The sequence below is a fragment of the Pelmatolapia mariae genome, linkage group LG16_19 (assembly GCF_036321145.2).
Source record: "Pelmatolapia mariae isolate MD_Pm_ZW linkage group LG16_19, Pm_UMD_F_2, whole genome shotgun sequence".
Taxonomy (NCBI): Eukaryota; Metazoa; Chordata; class Actinopteri; order Cichliformes; family Cichlidae; genus Pelmatolapia; species Pelmatolapia mariae.
Window position 1 is genome coordinate 31,720,843 of NC_086241.1, and position 21,699 is coordinate 31,742,541.

Sequence of the window (21,699 nt, forward strand, 5' to 3'; positions counted from 1 at the left end):
TCGCTTTGATGACATATTGATGATCATCTCGCCTATCTCCTAAGTCGGTTTGTGGTGCACATCTGTGGGCTCTGAATACTAGGAAATTAGAGGGTTAAAGAGAGGAATCGGTGGCCGGAGAAAGAAAGACATGACAAATGAGGGTGGAGGGACTTTTAAGCTCCTATGGCATGGAGTGGAAAATTCCTTTTAAGAGCACAGCCAATGTGACATATAATACTAATTATTTTAATGTTGGAAACCACAGTCCTGCATCGGGCAAAATGTGAAAAATGTAAATTAAAAAAAAATGCAGTGATTTGCATATCTTACCAAAGCCACATTTTACTTACAAGAGAATACAGAAAATATATTGAATGTTTAGACTGGGAAAAAGTATCATTTTAAGAAAAAAAAATAAGAGCATTTTGAATTTGATGGCAGCTACAGGTCTCAAAAACAGTTGTGACTGGGCCATTTTTATCACAGTGTAGCATCGCCTCTTCTTTTAACATCAGTCTGTAAAAGTTTAGGAATTGAGAAGAGAGCTGTTGGACTTTTGGGAGAGGAACGCTATCCCATTCTTGTCTCATATAAGAGTCTAGCTGCTCAACGGTCCTGGTTCTTCTTGGTCCTATTTTTTGTGTCACGATGCTTCATTTGATGAAAGCCCTCTGACTCTTCTATTATGAAGCCATGCCATTATAATATATATGGAGTATGCTTTCTATCATTGTCTTGCTGAAATACGCAAGGCTTTTCCTGAAAAGACACCTGGATCTTGTGGTAAAACCTGTATTTACCTTATAGTATGGATGGTACCTTTCCAAGCTGCCGATAAATGAGCCATGATAAGATTCTACTTTTTAGTCCAGAGGATGCAGTGTCCATGTTTTCCAAAAAGAATTTCAAATTTTGATTTCTCTGACCACAGAACAGTTTTCACTTAAAAAAGTTTTGGCCCAGAGACGACAGTGGTGTTTCAGGATTTTGTTCACACGATAGAGCTTTAACCTGTATTTGTGGATGGCACAGTGAACTGTGTTACTGAACCCCAAGAATCACGTCTGTTTTCACTGCAGTGCTGCCTGAGGGCCTGAAGATCATGTTCATTTATTATTGATTTTCAGCCTTGTCCCTCGGGCAAAGAGATTTCCCCAGTTTCTCTGACTCTTCTGATGACATTATGTACTGAGCATGATGAGATATTAGCTTTTTGCACACTGGTACCCACTGGTACCCATCTTCACTTCTGAGAATCTCTGCCTCCCTAAGACGCACTTTTTACACCCTAACATGTTACTGACCAATGAACCCAATTAGCTGCACAATGTTCCGTCAGCCGTCTGTTTCTACAATAGCACCACTTACCTTTCCAGCATTGCCCTAATCATAACTTTTAAAAGACGTGTTGCTGTTATCAAATTCAAAATGCCCTCATTTGTTTTCATTAAATAGTAAAATGTCTTAATTTAAAAATTTGATATATTTTCTGAATATAAATTCCCCACTCGCCCCTGTGGGCGGTTAATCCTTCAAGCTCGGGTCCTCTACCAGAGGCCTGGGAGCTTGAGGGTCCTGCACAGTATCTTAGCTGTTCCCAGGACTGCGCTCTTCTGGACAGAGATCTCCGATGTTGTTCCCGGGATCTGCTGGAGCCACTCGCCTAGCTTGGGAGTCACTGCACCTAGTGCTCCGATTACCACTGGGACCACCGTCACCTTCACCCTCCACATCTTCTCGAGCTCTTCTCTGAGCCCTTGGTATTTCTCGAGCTTCTCGTGTATATATATATATGTATATCTATATATATATATATATATATATATATATATATATATATATATATATATATATATAGATAGATAGATAGATAGATAGATAGATAAAAATATATGTATATATTAACTAGATGGTACACCTGTTTGTTTATTTCTGATTACTTGTTTATTTTTGTTTATTTGTGTTCTTATAGGTTGTTTTATATTACGTTCCTTATTTAAAAAATGTATTTTCTTTGTTTCTGGGAAATTCTAAATTAAAAAAAAAAAAGCTATGTACAAGTAATCCACATGAGTCAGAGGTTCACACGTCAGACTGCTCTAAATGCTTTGTTTCACACTTCTGTAGCTCTGTCTGATGTAACAGAGGGGATGCCACGAACATCAATACTACTATTTCTAGATACCAAAGTTCTATAATAATATTTTTTTTTGTTTTAGTACTACAGGTACAGTAGATAGCACATGTACCAGCTGGGGCAGCATAGTCTTGTCAATGTTCTAGTCATGCTAATGAACAAAAAGAAGGACACCCACAAGTTCAAGAAAAACTGTGCAAGGAACAGCAATAACTGCAGTGGAAGATGGTGACTAGTCCAGCTGTTGTCACAGCTCTGCTCTGACGTGGTTATAAGAAAGATAAGAGTTTGGTATGGAAGCACTTTTCATTTGAAGCAGATGACCAAGGGCAATATGCAAACAATCCTATCATGCTTCTCAGACCCAGGTAGGAAATACTTGCAGTATAGTGACAGACCTAAAACCATCTGTTCAAAGAATTCAAGTTGACAAAATTTCAGTTAGTAACATATAGTTACTATATGTTACTAACTGAGTTAGTAACATATGTTGTTACATATAGTAACAACATCCAAAGTATTATCCTTCTTGTTTAGATGTTTTTTTCTTCAAAACAAAGTTCAGGTTTAAGTACATGCAATATCTTAATTATATTGGTAAAGGTACAGACGACTACATTTCCTGTATTGTGACATCCCTAGTAGAGAGGGGGCATATTTAATATGGTCATCTCAGGCATAGAGGTCTGGCTGGGGGCGCGGAAGCCCCACCCACCTGTTACTCAAACCTCTTTTTTTTTTTTTTTTATCATTGATAGCCAGTCAGAAGAAACCTGGCTTAAAGGAACAGAGCTAAAACATAGATTAGATTTTTTTGAACTCTCAGTCAAATAATGCCACTTTACTAGAGGATAAAAACATGGAGATACCGTTGATCCCTTTAACTGACAGTTAGCTGTATGTTTAAGCTGTAAGCTTCTGAAAGTGGACCAAAGCACAGACACCCTCTCTCCTCTCAGAGACAGCTATATTTTGAGGAGACTCTCTTACATTATTAAAGCACTAGCAGTTCAGGATTCAGGTCGCATAAATGTTATGAATCATTAATAAAAGGTAGTCAGTATGTACCGTATTTCAGTGTGTCTTCCTACCTGGAGGTGTTTGACAATGTTGACCACCTCTCTAGTAGAATAGGGGTAGTTGATGGTACCCTGGTCGGCCATGGACCTGAGCTCTCCAAAGGCTGCCACGAGCTTTTGCAACATAGCATCGGGAACATCGGGGCCATACTGTTTTAGCATAGCCAGCTCCGCTTTGGGCTTCGGGTTGTCCACAGCATGGCAGCTAAAAATATCGCCTGGTACAAAATACAAGACAGAATTTAATGTGTTTCTCTCCATATACAATATTCGATATCCAGGGCAAAAAAAAAAAGTTAAGTGTTTATCTATTTTTAATTTGTTGGAGTATTAATGTAGTAGGAAAAGCCTCAGTTTCAGTTGTGCATGTGTTTTTGGGTACCTAGAGCTCCAAAGAAGTCATTGCCCAGGAAAGGAAAACCAGGTCTGTTAGCGAGGACGATCATCCTGAAGTCTGGGTGCATAATTATGGTGTTAGGCCTCCCCTTGGCGTCACGTGGACCTGTGGAACAGACAGTTGTTGTCTACACATGACCAAAACAAGCACAGTTTCATCTCAATCTGTTTCTGTATGAATCTCCTTTTTTACTCTCAGTGTTTTAATTTGTGTCACAGATTTTCACACACACCTCTACTACGCTGACAGCCTGAAGGTCGTGTTTATGAAGTCTCAAGATTGCGTTTACATTCCACTAGGAGGATGAGCCTCTCAGGAATGGAGTAGCTGTCAGCAGCCCATGTGATTACATGGGAATACGTGGAAAAACTAAATGTTTACAGAGCAGCGTGATCCAAAATCTGCTGGTACCTGTCCATAAAGGCTTTTATCCTAAGCCTCCTTCAGTGGCCTGCATATGATGTTCCACTCGTGTTTGCCTTGCAGTACATGCAGTCCTTAATTCGTCGTAAAAACAGTTCTCGTTCTGTATCTGGGACATGTCTGCTGTCAAGGTGTGTGCATGCATGAATGTGCGTATGAGTGCACCTGAGATGATTTTGCGTCCATCAGCCAGGATCATCTCTCCGCTCTCCACCAGGGTTTTGAGAATGCAGGTGACGTTTGTAGGAGCTTTGTCGGCCTCATCTATCACTAACACGTGGCCAAACTTCACTGCCTTTACCTGAACACAGACAACACACACAAACATACACACACATGCCATTTGACTAACAAAAAAGCACAACTGCTGATACCGTTGTGAAAAAGCTGATGATGAAGATGCTGTCCCAGATAGAAAGAGTTCATGTGGTGAATACATATATCAAACTGGCCTACACATTCACAATCCACCCTCACAGGTTTTTTCACTTATTTTGACTAAGTAGTCCTAATTTTGGGATTGTGTAGGTGTGCATCACAATGTACTAAAAGCTCTGGACACTGTGTTCTGAGAAGTCATCAGATATGCTCCTATGAAAGCTGCTTATTCGACACATAAGCTGAGAAAGTTCTTAGGCATATGGGAGACACAAATACCACAGTTTCTTCTCTGCTGGCTATTAGAACAACAAAGCTACTATTATTTATTTTTATTTTCATGTATTTCATGGAGTAAACCATTAAGAGGGCTGCCATTGTCAAGCAAAATAATCCTTTTTTAAAATCTTGATCTAAAATGGCCAAGATGGATATCTTTCTCTGAGATTAAAAAAAAGCAAATAATGTTCGCACACAACTCTGTGCCATTACACCACTGCACCCAGAAATGCAATACACTATTGATGATTTTGTATCTTTCACTAAAAAGTCCATAAAATAAGACAAACCACTGGTAATCATAAGTGGAATCCAATGACAGTCCCTGAGCATTCACATACTGTTATACATAATATTATATATTTACATGTATATACACATATAAATAGATTTCGATGTGGAGTTCCTCAAGGCTCCATCCTTGGACCTTTCATACTTACATATACACCCTTTCTCTATCTCAGATGTTACATTCATATTACATTTCATTCTTATTCACACCGCACACATCAGTGTCACCTCAGGACTACTGAGCCCTACACTTACTCAAAAACTCTAGTATTGAAATTAATGAGTGGATGTGCCCAAACTTCCTGAAATTGGAAGAAAAGACTGAGGTATATTTTTTTTCACCTCTAAAGAAAAAAGAATTAAAGTCTCTAACCTATCTAGACGAATGTTGCTTAAATTCTCAAACCAGGCAAGAAATCTTGAAATAATTATTGACTGACCTAAATATCGATAGTCATATAAAGACAATTAAAAAAAATCAGCCTATTAACCTTAATCTTAAAACTATAGCAAAAATGTATGGATGTCTGTTGTTACAGTTGTGAAAAAGCTGACGATGAAGATGCTGTCCCAGATAGAAAGAGTTCATGTGGTGAATACATATATCAAACTGGCCTACACATTCACAATCCACAGGATGTCTGTCTAAAACTGATACAAAAAAATAAATCTGTGCACAGATTTCTTTTTAGTGGACTATTGTAACAGTGTCTTTATGGGTCTTAGTAAAACTCCATCAGACAGCTACAGCTTATTTAGATTCCTGTAATTACACAAAACAGTTGAGCACATTAGTCCAATTCTCAAATCTCTGCACAGGCTTTCTTCATCACAAAAGATGGCTTTTAGAACACTTCTAATAGTTCACACTAAGAATTAAACTGACTGAGTTACATTTCAAATGTACTTGTACCTTACAAAACATCCAGAACTCTCAGGTAAATAAAAACATGCTTTCTATGTGGCAAAAACAAATAAAACCATACAGAATAAAACTATTCCAACACAACCTGATTTGTGGTGATGATCATGTCTACCACAATATACATCTGTGACATCTGTGAACATGGGGAAAAAAAACTCTAGTCCTCTGATGCAGCGGTCCCCAACCTTTTTTGCCCCACGGACCGGTTTATGCCCGACAATATTTTCACGGACCGGCCTTTAAGGTGTCGCGGATAAATACAACAAAATAAAACTAGTACTGGTACCGAAAAAAAGAAGATTTATTCATAACACATGTGAAAAGACCCAGGAAAACCGAGTTAACGATAAAAACAGTAACAAAATAACGCTGAAAACCGATAAAAACCCTGAAAACCAAACATTTCACACCTGAGCCTCAACTCTCGCGGCCCGGTACCAAACGACTCACGGACCGGTACCAGTCCGAGGCCCGGGGGTTGGGGACCGCTGCTCTAATGGGCTTTTCCCTGTGTCCACATATGGCCAAAGATTTGTCATTACAGTGCAGAGTAAAGCAGCTGTCTGCAGAGAACTGGATCCTCCATAGTTTGACTGAAGTTTTGTCATTGCTTTTATCAATGTTTTTGTATCTATCTATCTATGGATATAGATACACCGAATGCATATAAGTAATACGGTTGACTTGACCTATATAAAGTGGTTGCAAAGGGAGTGTCTGTGTTTCTAACTGACCAGAGGGGAGTCCTCATATGTAATGATGCCATCTCGCACCGAGGGCTGTAAGGTCAGAGTCTGGACTGTTGTATCCCTGCAGAGGCAAAAAAAAGAAAAAAGAAGATGGTTACAACAGAGCCATTACATAAGAGGAAACAGGCTCAAAGAATTCCGAGCAGAAATCCATGTGGACAGTAAAGACGGCTAGGTAATGGGAAACATATCTGCTGTCATGTTGTTGCTCTAACAACGTAAGCACAGCACTAATTATGGTAGTAAAAATGTGGGTAAAGGTACTTCAAAAAAAAACTTTTTAAGCCTTGCTGTAATGTGAATTACTTCTACACCTGTTCAGTGCTTTGGTGCAACAAGCCAGAATGCACACCAGTCGACAATCTGCCTTGACTTTGGACTCTCTAATGCGCGGTTTATACCCTTGTTAGCATCCAAATGAATGTTTACCCTCTCTCCTCATTCATTTAGCGTTTCAAGATAACTGCCCAGGCATGTTTCAAAGATGGCTGCTGAGAAGCAAGACTGGCATTAGAAGGACTTTAGCTACACGTACATGCACGGCAGGGGAGAAGCACAGCACATCTTTATTAGACAAACAAATTGTACTTTTTCTTTTAATTATATAGTGCTAGAAAAAAAGTGCACCCTTAGAAATACTTTATATTTCTTAAGGAGTTTTTTGGGGACTTTTCCTTCATTAGATAGTGGAATGGAGAGTGGAGAGGAAAGCAAGAGGACTCAGGCTGCATATGAACTCAGGGTGCGTCATTTCAGCCTGGTTGCATGTGCTCACCTGCTCGCCCATAAGTTTAAGTGACACTCAGAAATGCTTTGTATTAAGAACAAAAAGGGCAAAACAGGTTCTGGTTACTAATTCTTCTACACAAGTTCAAAGTAACTCCTAACTGAAATGGCTAAACTTGGTCTTGTTGAACTGAAAGGGTAACTCTGGTGATCAGATCTTGCACATGTTTCTCGTAGTGCTTTTTTACTTGAACATTTGTTACTATCATTTGATAAGTGTAGATGCAGTCCAGCTAAAAAAAAGGTGTCAGTGACACTGTACTTGTTTTCCACAGGCCAGCCACACAATCATAACACTGAAAATTTCCCCGACAACTATAACTCCCTGGGGTCGCCCAAAATTTTCTCTTTCTCTGAACATCTCCTCTCGCTTGCTCTTCGATATCTCACAATATCTGACCCAGGAGCTGTCCTAGTTTCCTTCCTGGCCGGCTGCATGTGTCTTGCTTTTTCTGAGCCACATCTCTGTAGGCCTTCAGTCACACAGGCTCCCAATAGCCACAGGCAGATATTTCTGCCTCTGCCCTGGTCTAATATTAGCTGCTGCTACAGTAGCAAACCAGGCCACATCCATGCTCAGCTCCACTTTGACTTTCACATGACTTTAAACAACTACACACGCACAGGCAGTAGAAAAATTTGGCCTTAAGAATGATATTGAATATGTTATTGATCTAGAATTGACCTGCGTCAAAATTAAACTTTTCTCCAGTAAATTGCTTGGCTTCCATCAGAGTCATTGATTTCTTATAAGTGCCGAGATCAAAATGAGGCCCATCTCTTGGCTCCATGATCTGAGCTACAGTCAACAGCAACCCATTAATCTATTAATGCAAGAACCTGACCTAAAATTCTTATGGTGTCACCATGTGAGTATTTATAGAACCAGGGGACCCGAATTAACAAAGACTGAAAAGGCTTTTCTTTAGTTTGTCCATGTAAAGTCTTCGTTCTGGGAAAGAAAGGCCTAATTTACTGAGGAAAAAAATAGATTTTAATGCTCTTATATGAGAAGGTAAAGGCTGCCAAGGTAGTAAGAAAAATACTGGCTTTTTCCTTACAGCTTTTGGTGGAACAGGAAAGTTTAGTGACATATCTTTAAAAAACATTAAAACATCAAATTAAAAGTGGCATCAGACACACTGAGCAGGGAAGTCTTCTTTATCCATCTGATTTATTCCAACAACTGTGTTGTAATAAAGAAGCTCTTCATTCACACCTCTCATGTTTGTCTGTCTTCCTTCACCCACAACCAGCCAGGCAGATCACTGCCCCTCCCTCAGCCTGGTTCTGTTGGTGGTTTCTTCCTGTTAAAAAGGGAGCTTTTCCTTCCCCCTGTCCCCAAGTGCTTGCTCATTGGATGGGCCATCTGATTGTTGGACTTTTCTCTCAATTATCGTAGAATCTTTACCATTACACTATAAAGCACTTTGAGGAAATTGGCGCAACTTGGAGCTATATAATGTACTAATTTTAAACTGCAGACTGCCACTGTGTTGGCTGGCCATTTCAACTCATTTCTTTGCCATTACATATGTGTTTACAATTTTCATGTAACCTACAATAACAGAGAAAATCCAACAATCCAACGTCACCCTATGAACAAGCTTTTGGCAACAGTGGGAAGGAAAAACTTCCTTTTAACATGAAGAAACCAGGAAGATGCAGGCTCAGGGAGGGGGCAGCCATCTTTTTTGACCAGTTGGGGGTGAAGGGATGGAGCCAGGTGAAAAGACACACTATGGAAGAGAGTCAGAGACTAATGACTAAATGTGAATGATAAGAGATAAGTGTCTCTTAACTGTTCTGCTGGTCAACTCGGTTCCTTGATTCAGTTATAAACTGAATTTCAGATTACATAACATAATCTTTCCACATACCTCCTTGTTACTGCAGAAGTACCCTCTGAAGCAGAAAGTTGTTGGTTGGGAACCACTACTCTAAACATGAACCTTATAAAACTTTAACTTAGCTTCTGGAACTAAAAGTCTCCAGAATGACTTCTCTGCTTCCAAAAATAAGGCTACTGAAATGCGTGGGAAAACAAAATTTAGGCTCTCTGATCTAATCAAACTGATGAGTTTATGGTCTCAGTAACTGGTTTTAGATCTTATCACTGGCAACATAAATCATTAGTAAATCATGATTTCAATTAGAGTCAAAAAGAAAAACACCGTAGGGTATGCTTAGTGGAGGAGCTACGCTGTGACTGGGGGTGCAGAGTACCTTTATTTCTCAGTGAGACTTCTTAGTTGGCTCATGAAGTTTGGTTTCAAAAAGGCTAGGACAGCAACAGAAAAATGATGCTATGGTGATTCTCCTCACCTGTGGAGCTGTAGATATTCTCTGGGCCTGTTGAGAAGGTGCAGGAACCGGTCCACAATTTTATTTTTGCCAACACCCTGTGGAGGGACATCATCATCAGTCTTTATATGTGGACTGTGTTTGTAGCATAGACCACAAAGATAGAAAGAAGCATCCATTTCAACTTCCGAAGAGGCAGGACTGAGAGGAAGAGCCAAGTGCATCCCTCTAATTTTGATGGTGCTTTGCTGTGACAGGGGCTGTTCTTCGGGACTCCCACCGGCATCCCACAGAGCCTGTCGGATCTCTCGGCCAGTCTGTCAGACGTCCAGTAAGTCACTCTGACAGCTCGTAATGCCTCAGCGTGGACCGTGCATGGTCACACACTCAGATTTGCAAATGCCTTCTGCCACTCAGTCCCTCTCATATGCAAGCGCACAAATAAACACAAACACAAAACTGCACACACACAGAAACACTCCTCTGGGCTCACAGCACACCATGTCCAGTCATCCATCCTCATCTATCCTCCCTTTAACCCTGCCCAGTTGGACAACGCTGGGGGCACAGAGTGTCCCCCAAGGAGTTGCTACATGTGTCCTTATGCTACTTATGCCTTATGTGAACTGTGACTGCGCAGGGTTGGAGGGTGACATGAGGACGCAGGGAGTCTATTTTGTAACTCTTCCCTCCATGCTCGAACAGAGCTGACATGGGTGGCCTACTTCACTAAAATCCACTACTGCAGAAATGAGACAAAACCATGGTCTGCAAACACAGATCTGACCTCTGTTTATTTTACATGACAAAAAGTGGGTTTGTAATCCTGACCATAAATGGACCAAAGGTTCCCCAGGGTTCTTTTCTGTGGGCAGAGGAAATTACAATATGGTGAAATTAATACACTTTCAAACATCACTCACCTGGTTTCCCACTAAGAGGAGGTGCTCTCCTAACAGAAAGTCTTTCAGCATGTCCTCCATCACCATCATGTGCTGCAGAGATATTTAAGCAAACACATATTCAGCTGAACAAGTAGCTCAAATTGTAATTTAACCCAGATGGATGTTGCAAAGAGCAATACTGCTTACAGTTGAGAATAAATCAGCTTAAAATGTATTAAAAACAACAAAGTTTGCTCAGAAAACAGGTCATTCATAAAGTAGGGCATCCTCGTTGCTTCCATCCTATCTCAACCTCTTCCACCTTTTTTATTTCGGACCAAAACACAGGCAGGCAGAGGAAAAAGCGCAAAATGGGGACATGAAGAAAGAGATAAATCATCAGTGTTGCCAGAGGATGTCACAGTATCATTACCATGGCTGGTTGTTCTTTGGATATACTGCAATTAACGTCACCAATAAGGCAAGGATTAGGCACAAGACACTAGCATTAAAGCAAACAAAAACCTATTGATTTATCCTCTGAGGAAAGCGATCTGTGAACAGGATACCAAAGGCAAAATTTATGGAACTTGCTGCATTTAAAGATGTGATTCAGATTCAGCTGCTTGAGTTGTGATATTTGTTACCACTCAGCATCAATCAGCACAGAGCAACAAAAGTAGGACTGTGAAGAATCTGAAAAGAAAGATAAGCACTTGGAGTTCTGCCCATTTTCACACCCACAGCATGTACCATGAAGCCGGTGTGACTTTTGTATTTTTGGCAACTGAACATTTTAAAAACTGAACAACACAAAGTCCATCAGGAGGAAGCTTTTTTAATTTGTTTTAATCCTATTTAAACACCAAAATTCAATGTGTATCACACCAAACATTCAGCAGTAATAATGCCTGGCATACACACCACGACACAGACAGTGAAGAATTTTATTATACCATAAAACCCCCCAATACCAACCAATCAGAGGTCGCTAACAGTGTATTGGGGCTGATGTTACTGCCAGGCCAGATTAGCATCTCTAAGACTATCTGATAAGGGTCCAACACAGATGAGAAAGAGCATGGCCAGAGAAAATATCAGCTAATACCGGAACTAAAAGCAAAATCCTTACACAATGAAAACTGTCCTTTAATCTGACAAAGGCAAGTATGATAACGATGACAACAAGGGACACAAGGGACAGAGCTGTGTTTTCATTGGTGTATGATCGCCTGAACTGGGTGGTGGTGAATCTGCAGAGCTAAGCTTTCTCAGTTTGAGGGAGAAAAAAAAGAGCAATTGAGATTCAGATTACGCTTTACTGGCTGTAATCTGCCTTAGCTCTTATGTGATCAAATCTGGGTCATGTGCTGAGACTGAAAAAAGTCTTTTCCAGCCCTCTCACAGCTACACATTTGCTTTAGAATGAGACATAAAATACTGATGGTTGTGAAGTGCATGCTTACCTGGGGATTATCATAGAAGAGCACATCAGGAACCTTCATTTTCTGGTCAGCATTGTAGATGGGAGCGGAGACACTCCCAATGGTCAACACACCGTCCTTTACCATACCTGTAGAAATACAGCAATGTGGGCCATAAACATGGGCTTCTTCATTTAGACTGACTAATGCTGGGAATGGCTCCTTTTACCCCAACTCAGACTTTGAGATGCAGTGGTTTGACCGTACAAACTGCAATAAAACTGCATTTTCTCACATGCAGCCCATGCCCAAACTTTTCTGGACATGACAGAAACGCATGTGAGACAGGGGCGCCTCCAGAATTTTTTAATTATAGGGGTGGCCATATGGGAGCCACTAAAAATATTGGGGTGGGACACCAAAAAGAGAATTTACAGTTTTATTATGCTGTTGTCAAAAAAGAGAGAGTGAAAAAAGAATGATATGCCTAGTTAATTTCCTTCTTTTAAAGTTGTCATCACTGAAAATAGGCACATATGAAAGATTTTGAAATTCATAATAATCTGTTTTATTGATTACTTGATTGATTGATTGATTGATTGATTGACTAGAAGTCCCGACCATTGCTTTAATGATTCTCATCAGAGCAGAGCCGAAGCAGCTTAAGATTCAGATTCACTCTCCCAGAATGAAGTTAACTTTAAGAGAAATGTTGATCAGGAAACACAAATAGGTATTAGATCATGCAAGAGTGTGAACTGTTGCCTGGAGATGTTGTCCAGTGGTCTGTCCAGGGATTGGATTTTTCTGCAACTTTTTTTACATTATTACCAACATGGGGGTGGGGGGGGGGGGGGGGGGGGTGGGGGGGGTGTGGCTAGGTCTATCTTTTAAGTACAGTCTTTGGTGAAAACATAACATTGGACACTTTAACCTGCTGCTGCTGAGTACAAAGTTGGTGTGATGTCAGATTGTGCTGATGCACGACTATCAAAGCTAACAGGAAATATTCTTCCAGTGGAAAAGAAGAACTATCAACATTCATAACATAATGTGGATGAATAATGCATATCAGAAATCTGATACTGTCATTCATGTCTAGAAGATGTATCAGTGTAGTTGGCAAAAATTCGGAAACGTTACATTTCTATTGCTTTTTTGTTTTTGTTTAAGTACCTTGCCTGTACTGCAGGCAGCACGTGTACTGAAGCTGCAGTTCTCTCAGAACTGACAGGGACAGCATACTAGTGTCCTTAAATGCTGAAGAAGGAGCAATACACCCAAAAGCACAGGGGAAACTACAGGCAGAAGATGGTAACTAATGCTGCTACTGCAATATCTCTGCCCATGTTTTAAGAAAGGCAAAAGGGCTATACACAAACAATGCTAATGTTGCTACTTTCAAAGCAAGGGAGAAAATACCTCAAATTTCATGAAGCAGCTAAAAGCATGGAATTACAGTTTCATTAAGAATTCCAGGTGGATGAGTTTCAATTCAACATTCAACAACATCCACAGAATTATCCTTCTTATGTTATCCTGAAATACACATTGGCACTTTGTATGAGACAGCTGGCTTTGCCAGGTTAAAATCAGCTTTGCCCCATCAGTTACAATATTTGCAGTAGCTAATATAGAAATGCTTAACTGAGCATAATCTAATGAATGTCATACCTCATAGTGACATTAGCAAGCTACTAAGGAACCAACCCAACATTTCCTGCTAACAAAGCATTGTGCCAACATTTTAAGTAAACAACATGCCACCACCAAGTTAGTGGATTCAAACGACTTTTTTGACAAAGGGGGTTAAAAACATGGAAGAATCATTTTGTTTTGGCATCAAATGAGCATCAAGAATCATGTACCAATATTAGTAACCCAGTAGTAAATATCCTGGATTGTGACATGTAATACAAAGAAAAATAATCCATGGAGTTCCATAGCATCCTTTTATTTTATGTTTTGATCTTACCTACCAATAGCATCATTAGCTGCTTTGTCACTGAGCATTTTGTCACCAGCTTTTTATTCATAATAATCCCACTCACTGGTTTACATGAGTGGTGCTCCTAGCTCTCACATGCCAACTCTAAACTCACAATACAACACTAATCACACACTCAAGTGATCCACTGTTCAAATTATTAGTGCTTTGGAAAACATCCATTTTACCTGTAACCAGAATAATTGCATGCATGAGTCAAATGAGAGAGTCAGACCTGATTTTTGACAATGCTGAGAGGTGCTTGTGAGTCAGAAGATGAGATTATTTTGGGTTGAGCTGTTTGTTTTCTTTGAGGCCAGCTGAATCCTGCTTTCCATCTTTTAAATAATACATGTGCCTGTGCTGCCTGTATGTCTACACAGCAGAAGTCGACATTTATTCTTTACAAGGAAACAGATCACAAGTTCAGAATGAATGCCAAGAGACAAAACTTTCCGGCTACCAGCTTTACAAGTTATTTGTCATTTATCGTGCATTGTTCCATTTCTGTAGAATAAGCATATGATTGAGGTTTCCTTTGGAGGGGGGTTACAGTTCTATCTTCAGTTATTAACCTATGTTCCGTAATATTGGTACAATAAAGACTTTATTGCTGTATGTAAATGAAGCGAACTGATTTGTGCTTCTGCTGGTATACAGTGCTGTGCAGAAGTCTTGAGTCACAATCTTAACGGTCCTCTATGAATTATTCAAGAACAAAAAAGGCACCTAACTAAAGGGATGAGCCTGTGTTATGTCAACAACACATAACACACAATTTCGCATAATATACCATTTTAAATTGTATCTTTAGGCACTTTATTTCTAGCAGTAAGGTTTATTACCATAAGCCTAATACTGATTCGCTGTCTCCACGTGAGCCAAAAAACACCCCCGAAAAATCTAATTGATCTAAGTGACTGGAACTCACAGGGATAATCAAGAGAGCGATCAGCAGGGTCTGTTGCATCCTGTATGGAGCAGTTCATGAGGTTTTTTTGAAGAGAGGAACGGGCCAGGCTGGGCAGGAATCTAAAACACACACACACACACACACACAATAAAAACCCACACAGTTGCCTTGTTTTTATGACACACAAATCAAATATTAACATTAATTTCTGTCTATCCATATTGCTGAAACCTAACCCAGCCATCACAGAGTGAGATGTGGGGTCTACCCTGGACAGCTTGTGTGTGTGTGTGTGTGTGGGTGTGTGAGAGAGAGAGAGAGAGAGTGTGTACCTGGAGAGACAAGCCTTATTGACTGCGTGAGTGACGCTCTCCTCAGGGTGCCGAGAGAGACGGCGACAGATCCTTAGTAGCTGTCTAGTGGAGAGAGACGAGGCCAGAGACTGTGCCTAGCAACAGACACCATACATGAGTAGCCTCCAAACATCTCTACCTTTATATCTGCACGAAAAAATATCTGCAATCTGACACGTGACTGTTGGACTGTACACTTCTGACATCCATTTACACCACCTGGAACGAGAATAACACCTGTATTTTGGGAGGTTTCTCAAAACTCCACTACCATTTACCTGTATCTGTAGTTTGTCACATGCTAGGTCTGGTGAAGTAAACCCAAAATTCTGTTGTAATAATGCAGTAATAATGTTCATGTCTCGCCCACCATTTGGGAACTGCTGCCATATGTGAAGCACACACACTTACTGTGGGGTCATTTGTCTTGCGGAGACTGTGTGCAAGGTGCAGTAGCTGCTCTGCTCCTTCCATCGGTACATTAGGAGCCTAAAAACAAAACAAGAAAAAGAAGCCAAGAAGGACTTATGATGAGAGTGGAAACAGAGGCGTTGTCTTCCAGTTAGAAAAATACTGGCAAACACCAGTGCTACCCCTCAGCCTCCTAGAGACACACGTATGGGATCAATTTCAAAATCCTACGTCGCCTTGTTTTCCAGTTATCAAATTCAAAGGATTTTAACAAAACTTGACCACTGACCTTTGACCAAGGTCAAGGTCACTGAGATTGAAACCCATCCAAGATTTTTAGTAGGTCTCAGTATTTGTATGTCTCACCAGTCCCTGTATGAGGCCCATCTCCTCTTCTTTGGCCAGCGGCATGACATTGTGGTAAAGGAACATAGTGAGCACCTCGGGGCCCAACCACTGCTGAGCTCTGCTGTTGCTGCCTGCACTCCCCACGACAGGGGGTTCTGCTAGGGCCAGCACTCTGAACGATGGATGAATGGGGAAAACAGATCTAAAAAGACACAAAAATAAACACACACGTTGGATCACGCTGGCACACAAGTTGAACATCTGTTCAAGTCGATGTGGAACGTAGGTGCACACAGTGTTGCTCATGGATGTATCCGTTTGCGTGTGTGTGTGTCCTAGTCAATCAAGCTCAGGGTTAAGAGCATGACTTTTGACAGCTGCCCATGAAATCATCTGATTCAAGAGGACAGCAATGTCCATTTCTATCAAACCACGGAGACACCCATGCTGCGGCAGGATATATTTACACTACTGTGGGCAAAGTGGGCGCTAACCATCATCCAAGTCACTGGATGAATGTGTGGGAAGATATTTTATGCATAAAAACACACTCCACTATCTGCTGTACTCCCTCTGTTTGGTTGTATAATGTAGTGAGTATGAAACATTTAATTGTGTGAATGCCTCACGGCATTCACACAATTAAATGTGTGAATGATCTATTGAGATCCTGTTTCTCTTTCTTCTTTCTTCTTTCTTCTACCTTATTCTAGTTGCTCCGACCTTTGCTGGTTAACTAGTCCCTCAGTTTTTATCCGATTTTCACCATTCAAATTTTAGACTGTTCGGCTCCTTCTGCTAATTCCTGCTATGTCTTTTGGTGCTCATAACTTTTATACTTTTTGAAATATTAAGCTTTTTTGATCACCAGTTTAGCTTACCGGGCGGGCTGAGCCATGTTTTAGCTCTGTGAGATGAGCAGCCGTTCTCAGAGCGGGAGGCCCGGGTTCAAATCTCGCTTATGGCAACAATTTTTTCATTTAACAGTTCAACTTTTTTAACTCTTTTCAACACAAATTTCAGCTTCTTCACCCCTTTTCAGCACAAATTCCAGATTCTTTTTTCAGCAGAAACCTCAGCTTCTCTTCCTCTTTTCAGCAGAAATTCTGCTGATTCACCTCTTTTCAGCGCAAAGTTCTACTTCTTTACCCCTTTTCAGTAGAAACTTCTGCTTCTTCACCTCTTTTCAGCAGAATTTTCAGTATCTTCATCTCTTTTTAGCAGAAAGTTCAACAAGTTCAACTCTTTTCAGCAGACAGTTCAGCTTTTTCCACCTCTTTTCAGCACAAATCTCAGCCTCTTCTGCTCTTTTCAGCAGAATTTTCAGGTTCTTCACCTCTTTTCAGCACAATTTTCAGTTTCTTAATTCTGTTCAGTCACCTGAGAACCAAATTGGCTCAATGAGATGAGCAACCGCCTTGAGACCAGGTGGCGCAGGTTCAAATCCTACCTGTGGCTTTTGCCGCACATCTTCCCTCCTCGCACTCACCCTGCTTTCTTGACACTCTTCAGTGTAATCTTTCACATAAAGCAGTTTTCAGCAAAGAGTTCAGCTCCTACACAGTGTTTTCAGCACATAGTTCTCCTTCTTCTGTTGTTTTCAGATTCCACTACATGACATTCACACTGCATTTTCGCAGGAAATGCAACTTTTTTTAGTTTAAAGAGGAGTTTTTACACATCTTCTTCTATAATGCCATATTTTCACCTCTTCTACATATTTAGACAATGTAACAGCTTTGTTAAAGCACATCTTACATTAATTTCATGTGACTGATATAAAAATAAAAAATTCTCATATTATTCCCATGGCCAAAAAAAAAAAAAGTAGGCCTCAGTCTGAAGTCAGTTTGAACAAGAATATCAAAAAAACGATTAAAAATAAATGCCTGAGGACTTCCGGATGGTGGGGAAGCTGGTTGCAGCATAATCTTTCAGCTCCCGGGCGGTCTGGTTACCCCTTAAAAACTGACATGTTATAACACAACTAAGAACATTCATAGTAGTATGCCAGGGGGTAACAAGAGAAAGACAAGAGGAATTCGGCAAGAAAGTGCGGAGGAAGGAGTTTTTTCACCGAAAGAAGTTGACGGTGCTAGCAAGCTAAAGCTACCCGGAGCTATGGAGGCAATTGAAGCTAACATTCTTGCTGAGCTGAAAAAAGTCCAGGATAATTTAAAAAGTGAAATAGCGGAAAAGACTGGACTTGTGAAAACAGAAATGTTGGAGTTTAGGAAAGAAGTGGGGCAACGGCTCGACGAAATTGTCACGGACATGAAAGAGGTAACAAGCAGGATCGAGGAGATCGAACAGAGAGTAACCGAGGTGGAGGAGGTCACAGTCGACCTTAAAGACGTGCTCGGCCATACTCTCCAGTTACAAGAAGACCTCCAGACACGTCTGTCCGACCTGGAAGCCCGCTCTCGCAGGAATAACATACGTGTTCACGGGATACCAGAGAGTGAAGAAGGGGACAACATGCTCGAATTCATGGAGAATTTTATAAAGAAGGAACTGTCCCTCCCCGACACCAATCTGGGCATACAGCGGTGCCACCGCTCTCTCGGCCCCAAGCCACCTCCGGGCTCCAACCCCAGGTCCATCGTGATTCATTTTTTGGAATACAAGACCAAGGACTTGGTGCTTCGGTCCGCGTGGAGCAAAAAAGAAATACTGCTGAAGGGGAGACGTGTGTATTTCGACCAAGACTATCCTAGTGACATTATAGCGAAACGCAAAGCATACAACACGATCAGGAGAATTTTAAAAGAGAAGGGGCTCCGCTTCCAAACACTGTATCCGTCGAGACTGCGGGTGTTTTATGAAAACGGGACCGTGATTTATAACAATGCGCAAGACGCATCCGACGACCTGGAGAAGAGGAAGTTGATGGAAAAGGGAGCGGACGACCCAATCCCACGCATCCCCGTACTCAAACCGAGGACGCCCTTCTGGGAAAGAGCGAACGGGGCGCCGCGGCGGATCCGGGAGGAACGGATGAAATACATCCAGGAGAAGCTCCAGAGATTCAAGTGCATGGATAGTAACACCTAAAGAAAAAAAATTTTCCGCACCCAAAACTGCAGTTTTCCTCGGTAAAATAAGAGTGATAGGTTTGACTGCAGTTTGGGATGTTACCAGTTTTCTCCAAGAGCGCTGCTATGATGAGCGGAGATCACCAAGCAGCACTACGAGGGGCTCTCTAGGACTCTAGGGACTCCCCTCTTTGTTTTGAAGTTGGACGTACACTTCATGATTGGAAGTCATATATGTTATTTGTTCAGGTACGTTGGTCCTTTGTTCTGCAGACCCCCGTTTTCTTTTCAGAGCACCTAGAGATTTATAGGTATTGTATATTTTCCTTTTGCTGATGGAGATCAGACAACAATATAAGGTAATTACACTTAATGTTAATGGTTTACATAACCCCATTAAAAGAAACAAAGCTCTTGCTAAAATGAAACGAGAAAAACAAGATATAATTTTCTGGCAAGAAACACATCTTTCTGCCATCGAGCACAAAAAATTGTGTAAAATGGGGTTTAAAAATGTGTATTATTCCTCGTATATAAAAAACCATTCTAGAGGAGTGGCCATCTTATTGTCTGACAAATTACATTTCCAACTTTCCTCACAAATCAGAGATAAGGAGGGGCGTTATATACTGGTTAAAGGGTACATAGATCACAAGGAAGTTACATTGTTTAACGTGTACAGACCACCAGGGACTGATAAACATTTAATCAGGACCCTTTCTGAATTAATTGCAACAGAAACATCAGGCATATTAATATGCGGTGGAGATTGGAATATTCACTTGAATCAGTTTCTGGACACGTCCAGCAAAACTAAATTGTTACAACCAGAAGCAGTATATGTTAAAAGAATGCTTAAGGAATTGGGGTTGGTTGACGTGTGGAGGGATGCACACTCACTGGAAGAGAAATATACCTTTTTTTCACATTCCCATCATATGTATTCAAGACTGGATTATTTTTTTATGTCACACTTTGATAAGCATAGAATTATAAATTGCGATATAGGGGTGAGAGATATTTCGGACCATGCTGGGGTGTACTTGACACTCCATTTGGATTCAGATCGCAAAGAGTCTTTATGGAGGCTTAATACTAGTCTCCTAAATGATGTAGAATTTGAAAAGTTTGTAAAAGAAGAATTTAAGGAATACATGGACTACAATAACAATGGTGATGTTTCTCCTAGTGTTTTATGGGATGCAGCGAAGGCAGTTCTTAGAGGGAAGCTAATTCTGTGGTCCTCATATAAAAAAAAGGAAAAAGAGAAGTATCTGAAAGACCTTACTACAAGACTGAAACACCTAGAATCAGAACATATGAAAAGTAACAATGATGACACCTTATCACAAATTAAAGAAGCACAACAGATATTAAATAGGTTATACGATGACCAAATAGAGAAAAGGGCTAAATTCATTAAGCAGAATTATTATGAAAATGGACCCAAATCTAAGAGAGTCCTTGCTTGGAGGATACGGAAACAGCAGGCTGACAGATTTATTCAGAAAATTAAAAACCCAGCAAATGATAAGATATGTCATGACATGAAAAGCATAAAAGAATCTTTTGTGACCTATTATACCCGACTGTACGCAGAACCACACAGGATAGATGTGCCCTCTGTTAATGTATTTCTTTCCTCTCTTGATTTACCATCGATAGGAACAGAACAAAATAAAAGATTAACACAACCAATAACTGCGGAGGAGATTAACAAGGCCATTTCAAAATTGAAAGGTAATAAGATGGCCGGTGAGGATGGCTACCCGGCAGAGTGGTATAAACACTTCAGAGATCTAGTAACCCCTCTGTTGAGGGATTGCTTTAACCATGTGCTTACAGGGGGTGAGATACCATCATCCTGGAAACGAGCAGTTATTTCAGTAATTCCCAAACCGGGTAAAAATAGAACAGAATGTGGTTCCTATAGACCCGTATCAGTCTTGAATATCGACTATAGGATATTTGCAACAATATTAGCTAAACGGTTGGAATTTATAACTTCAGAACTAACGGATACAGATCAAACAGGTTTTGTTCGAAATAGGCAAACTCATGATAATGTGAGGCGGGCTCTCCATCTAATAAATAAAATGAAAAATATCGAATCAGTAGCTGTTAGTCTTGATGCCGAAAAGGCATTTGACTCTGTCTGCTGGAATTATCTTTATTTGGCCTTAGAGAGATTCGGTTTTAACAGCCAAATCATCAGATGCTTACAGTCCCTATATAACTCACCCACTGCCAGGATTAAAATTAATGGTGATTTAACAGATACACTACAACTAGAGAGAGGCTGGCTTCAGGGATGCCCTCTCAGTCCCACTCTCTTTGCGCTATTCATTGAGCCCCTGGCGCAAGCTATCAGGGAATCTAAAGACATTAGAGGTGTACTAATTAACAATACAATGTATAAAGTTGGTCTGTATGCTGACGATGTCCTCATAACGCTAACTAACCCGGAAATCAGTCTGCCTAATCTTTTGTCATTATTGAAAACATTTGGCATATATTCCGGATATAAATTAAATTTACAGAAAACTCAGACTCTCTTGTATAATTACCGCCCATCACAAGACATTCAAAAGATAGCCAAGTTTAACTGGAGTAA

The 21,699-nt window shown here is 40.5% G+C and overlaps 1 protein-coding gene across 1 annotated transcript in view; it reads right to left on the reverse strand.

Annotated features, from left to right (window-relative positions):
- Nucleotides 1-21,699, reverse strand: part of vwa8 (von Willebrand factor A domain containing 8) — a 101,750-nt gene that overhangs the window by 47,211 nt on the left and 32,840 nt on the right. The window contains exons 15-25 of the mRNA XM_063498727.1: nt 16,069-16,252; nt 15,703-15,780; nt 15,271-15,386; nt 14,957-15,057; nt 12,081-12,187; nt 10,654-10,725; nt 9,752-9,828; nt 6,626-6,701; nt 4,184-4,319; nt 3,581-3,700; nt 3,211-3,416 (exon numbers count right to left, since the gene is read on the reverse strand). Coding sequence (XP_063354797.1) covers nt 3,211-3,416; nt 3,581-3,700; nt 4,184-4,319; nt 6,626-6,701; nt 9,752-9,828; nt 10,654-10,725; nt 12,081-12,187; nt 14,957-15,057; nt 15,271-15,386; nt 15,703-15,780; nt 16,069-16,252 — 1,273 coding nt within the window. The remainder of the gene's footprint in view (nt 1-3,210; nt 3,417-3,580; nt 3,701-4,183; nt 4,320-6,625; nt 6,702-9,751; nt 9,829-10,653; nt 10,726-12,080; nt 12,188-14,956; nt 15,058-15,270; nt 15,387-15,702; nt 15,781-16,068; nt 16,253-21,699) is intronic.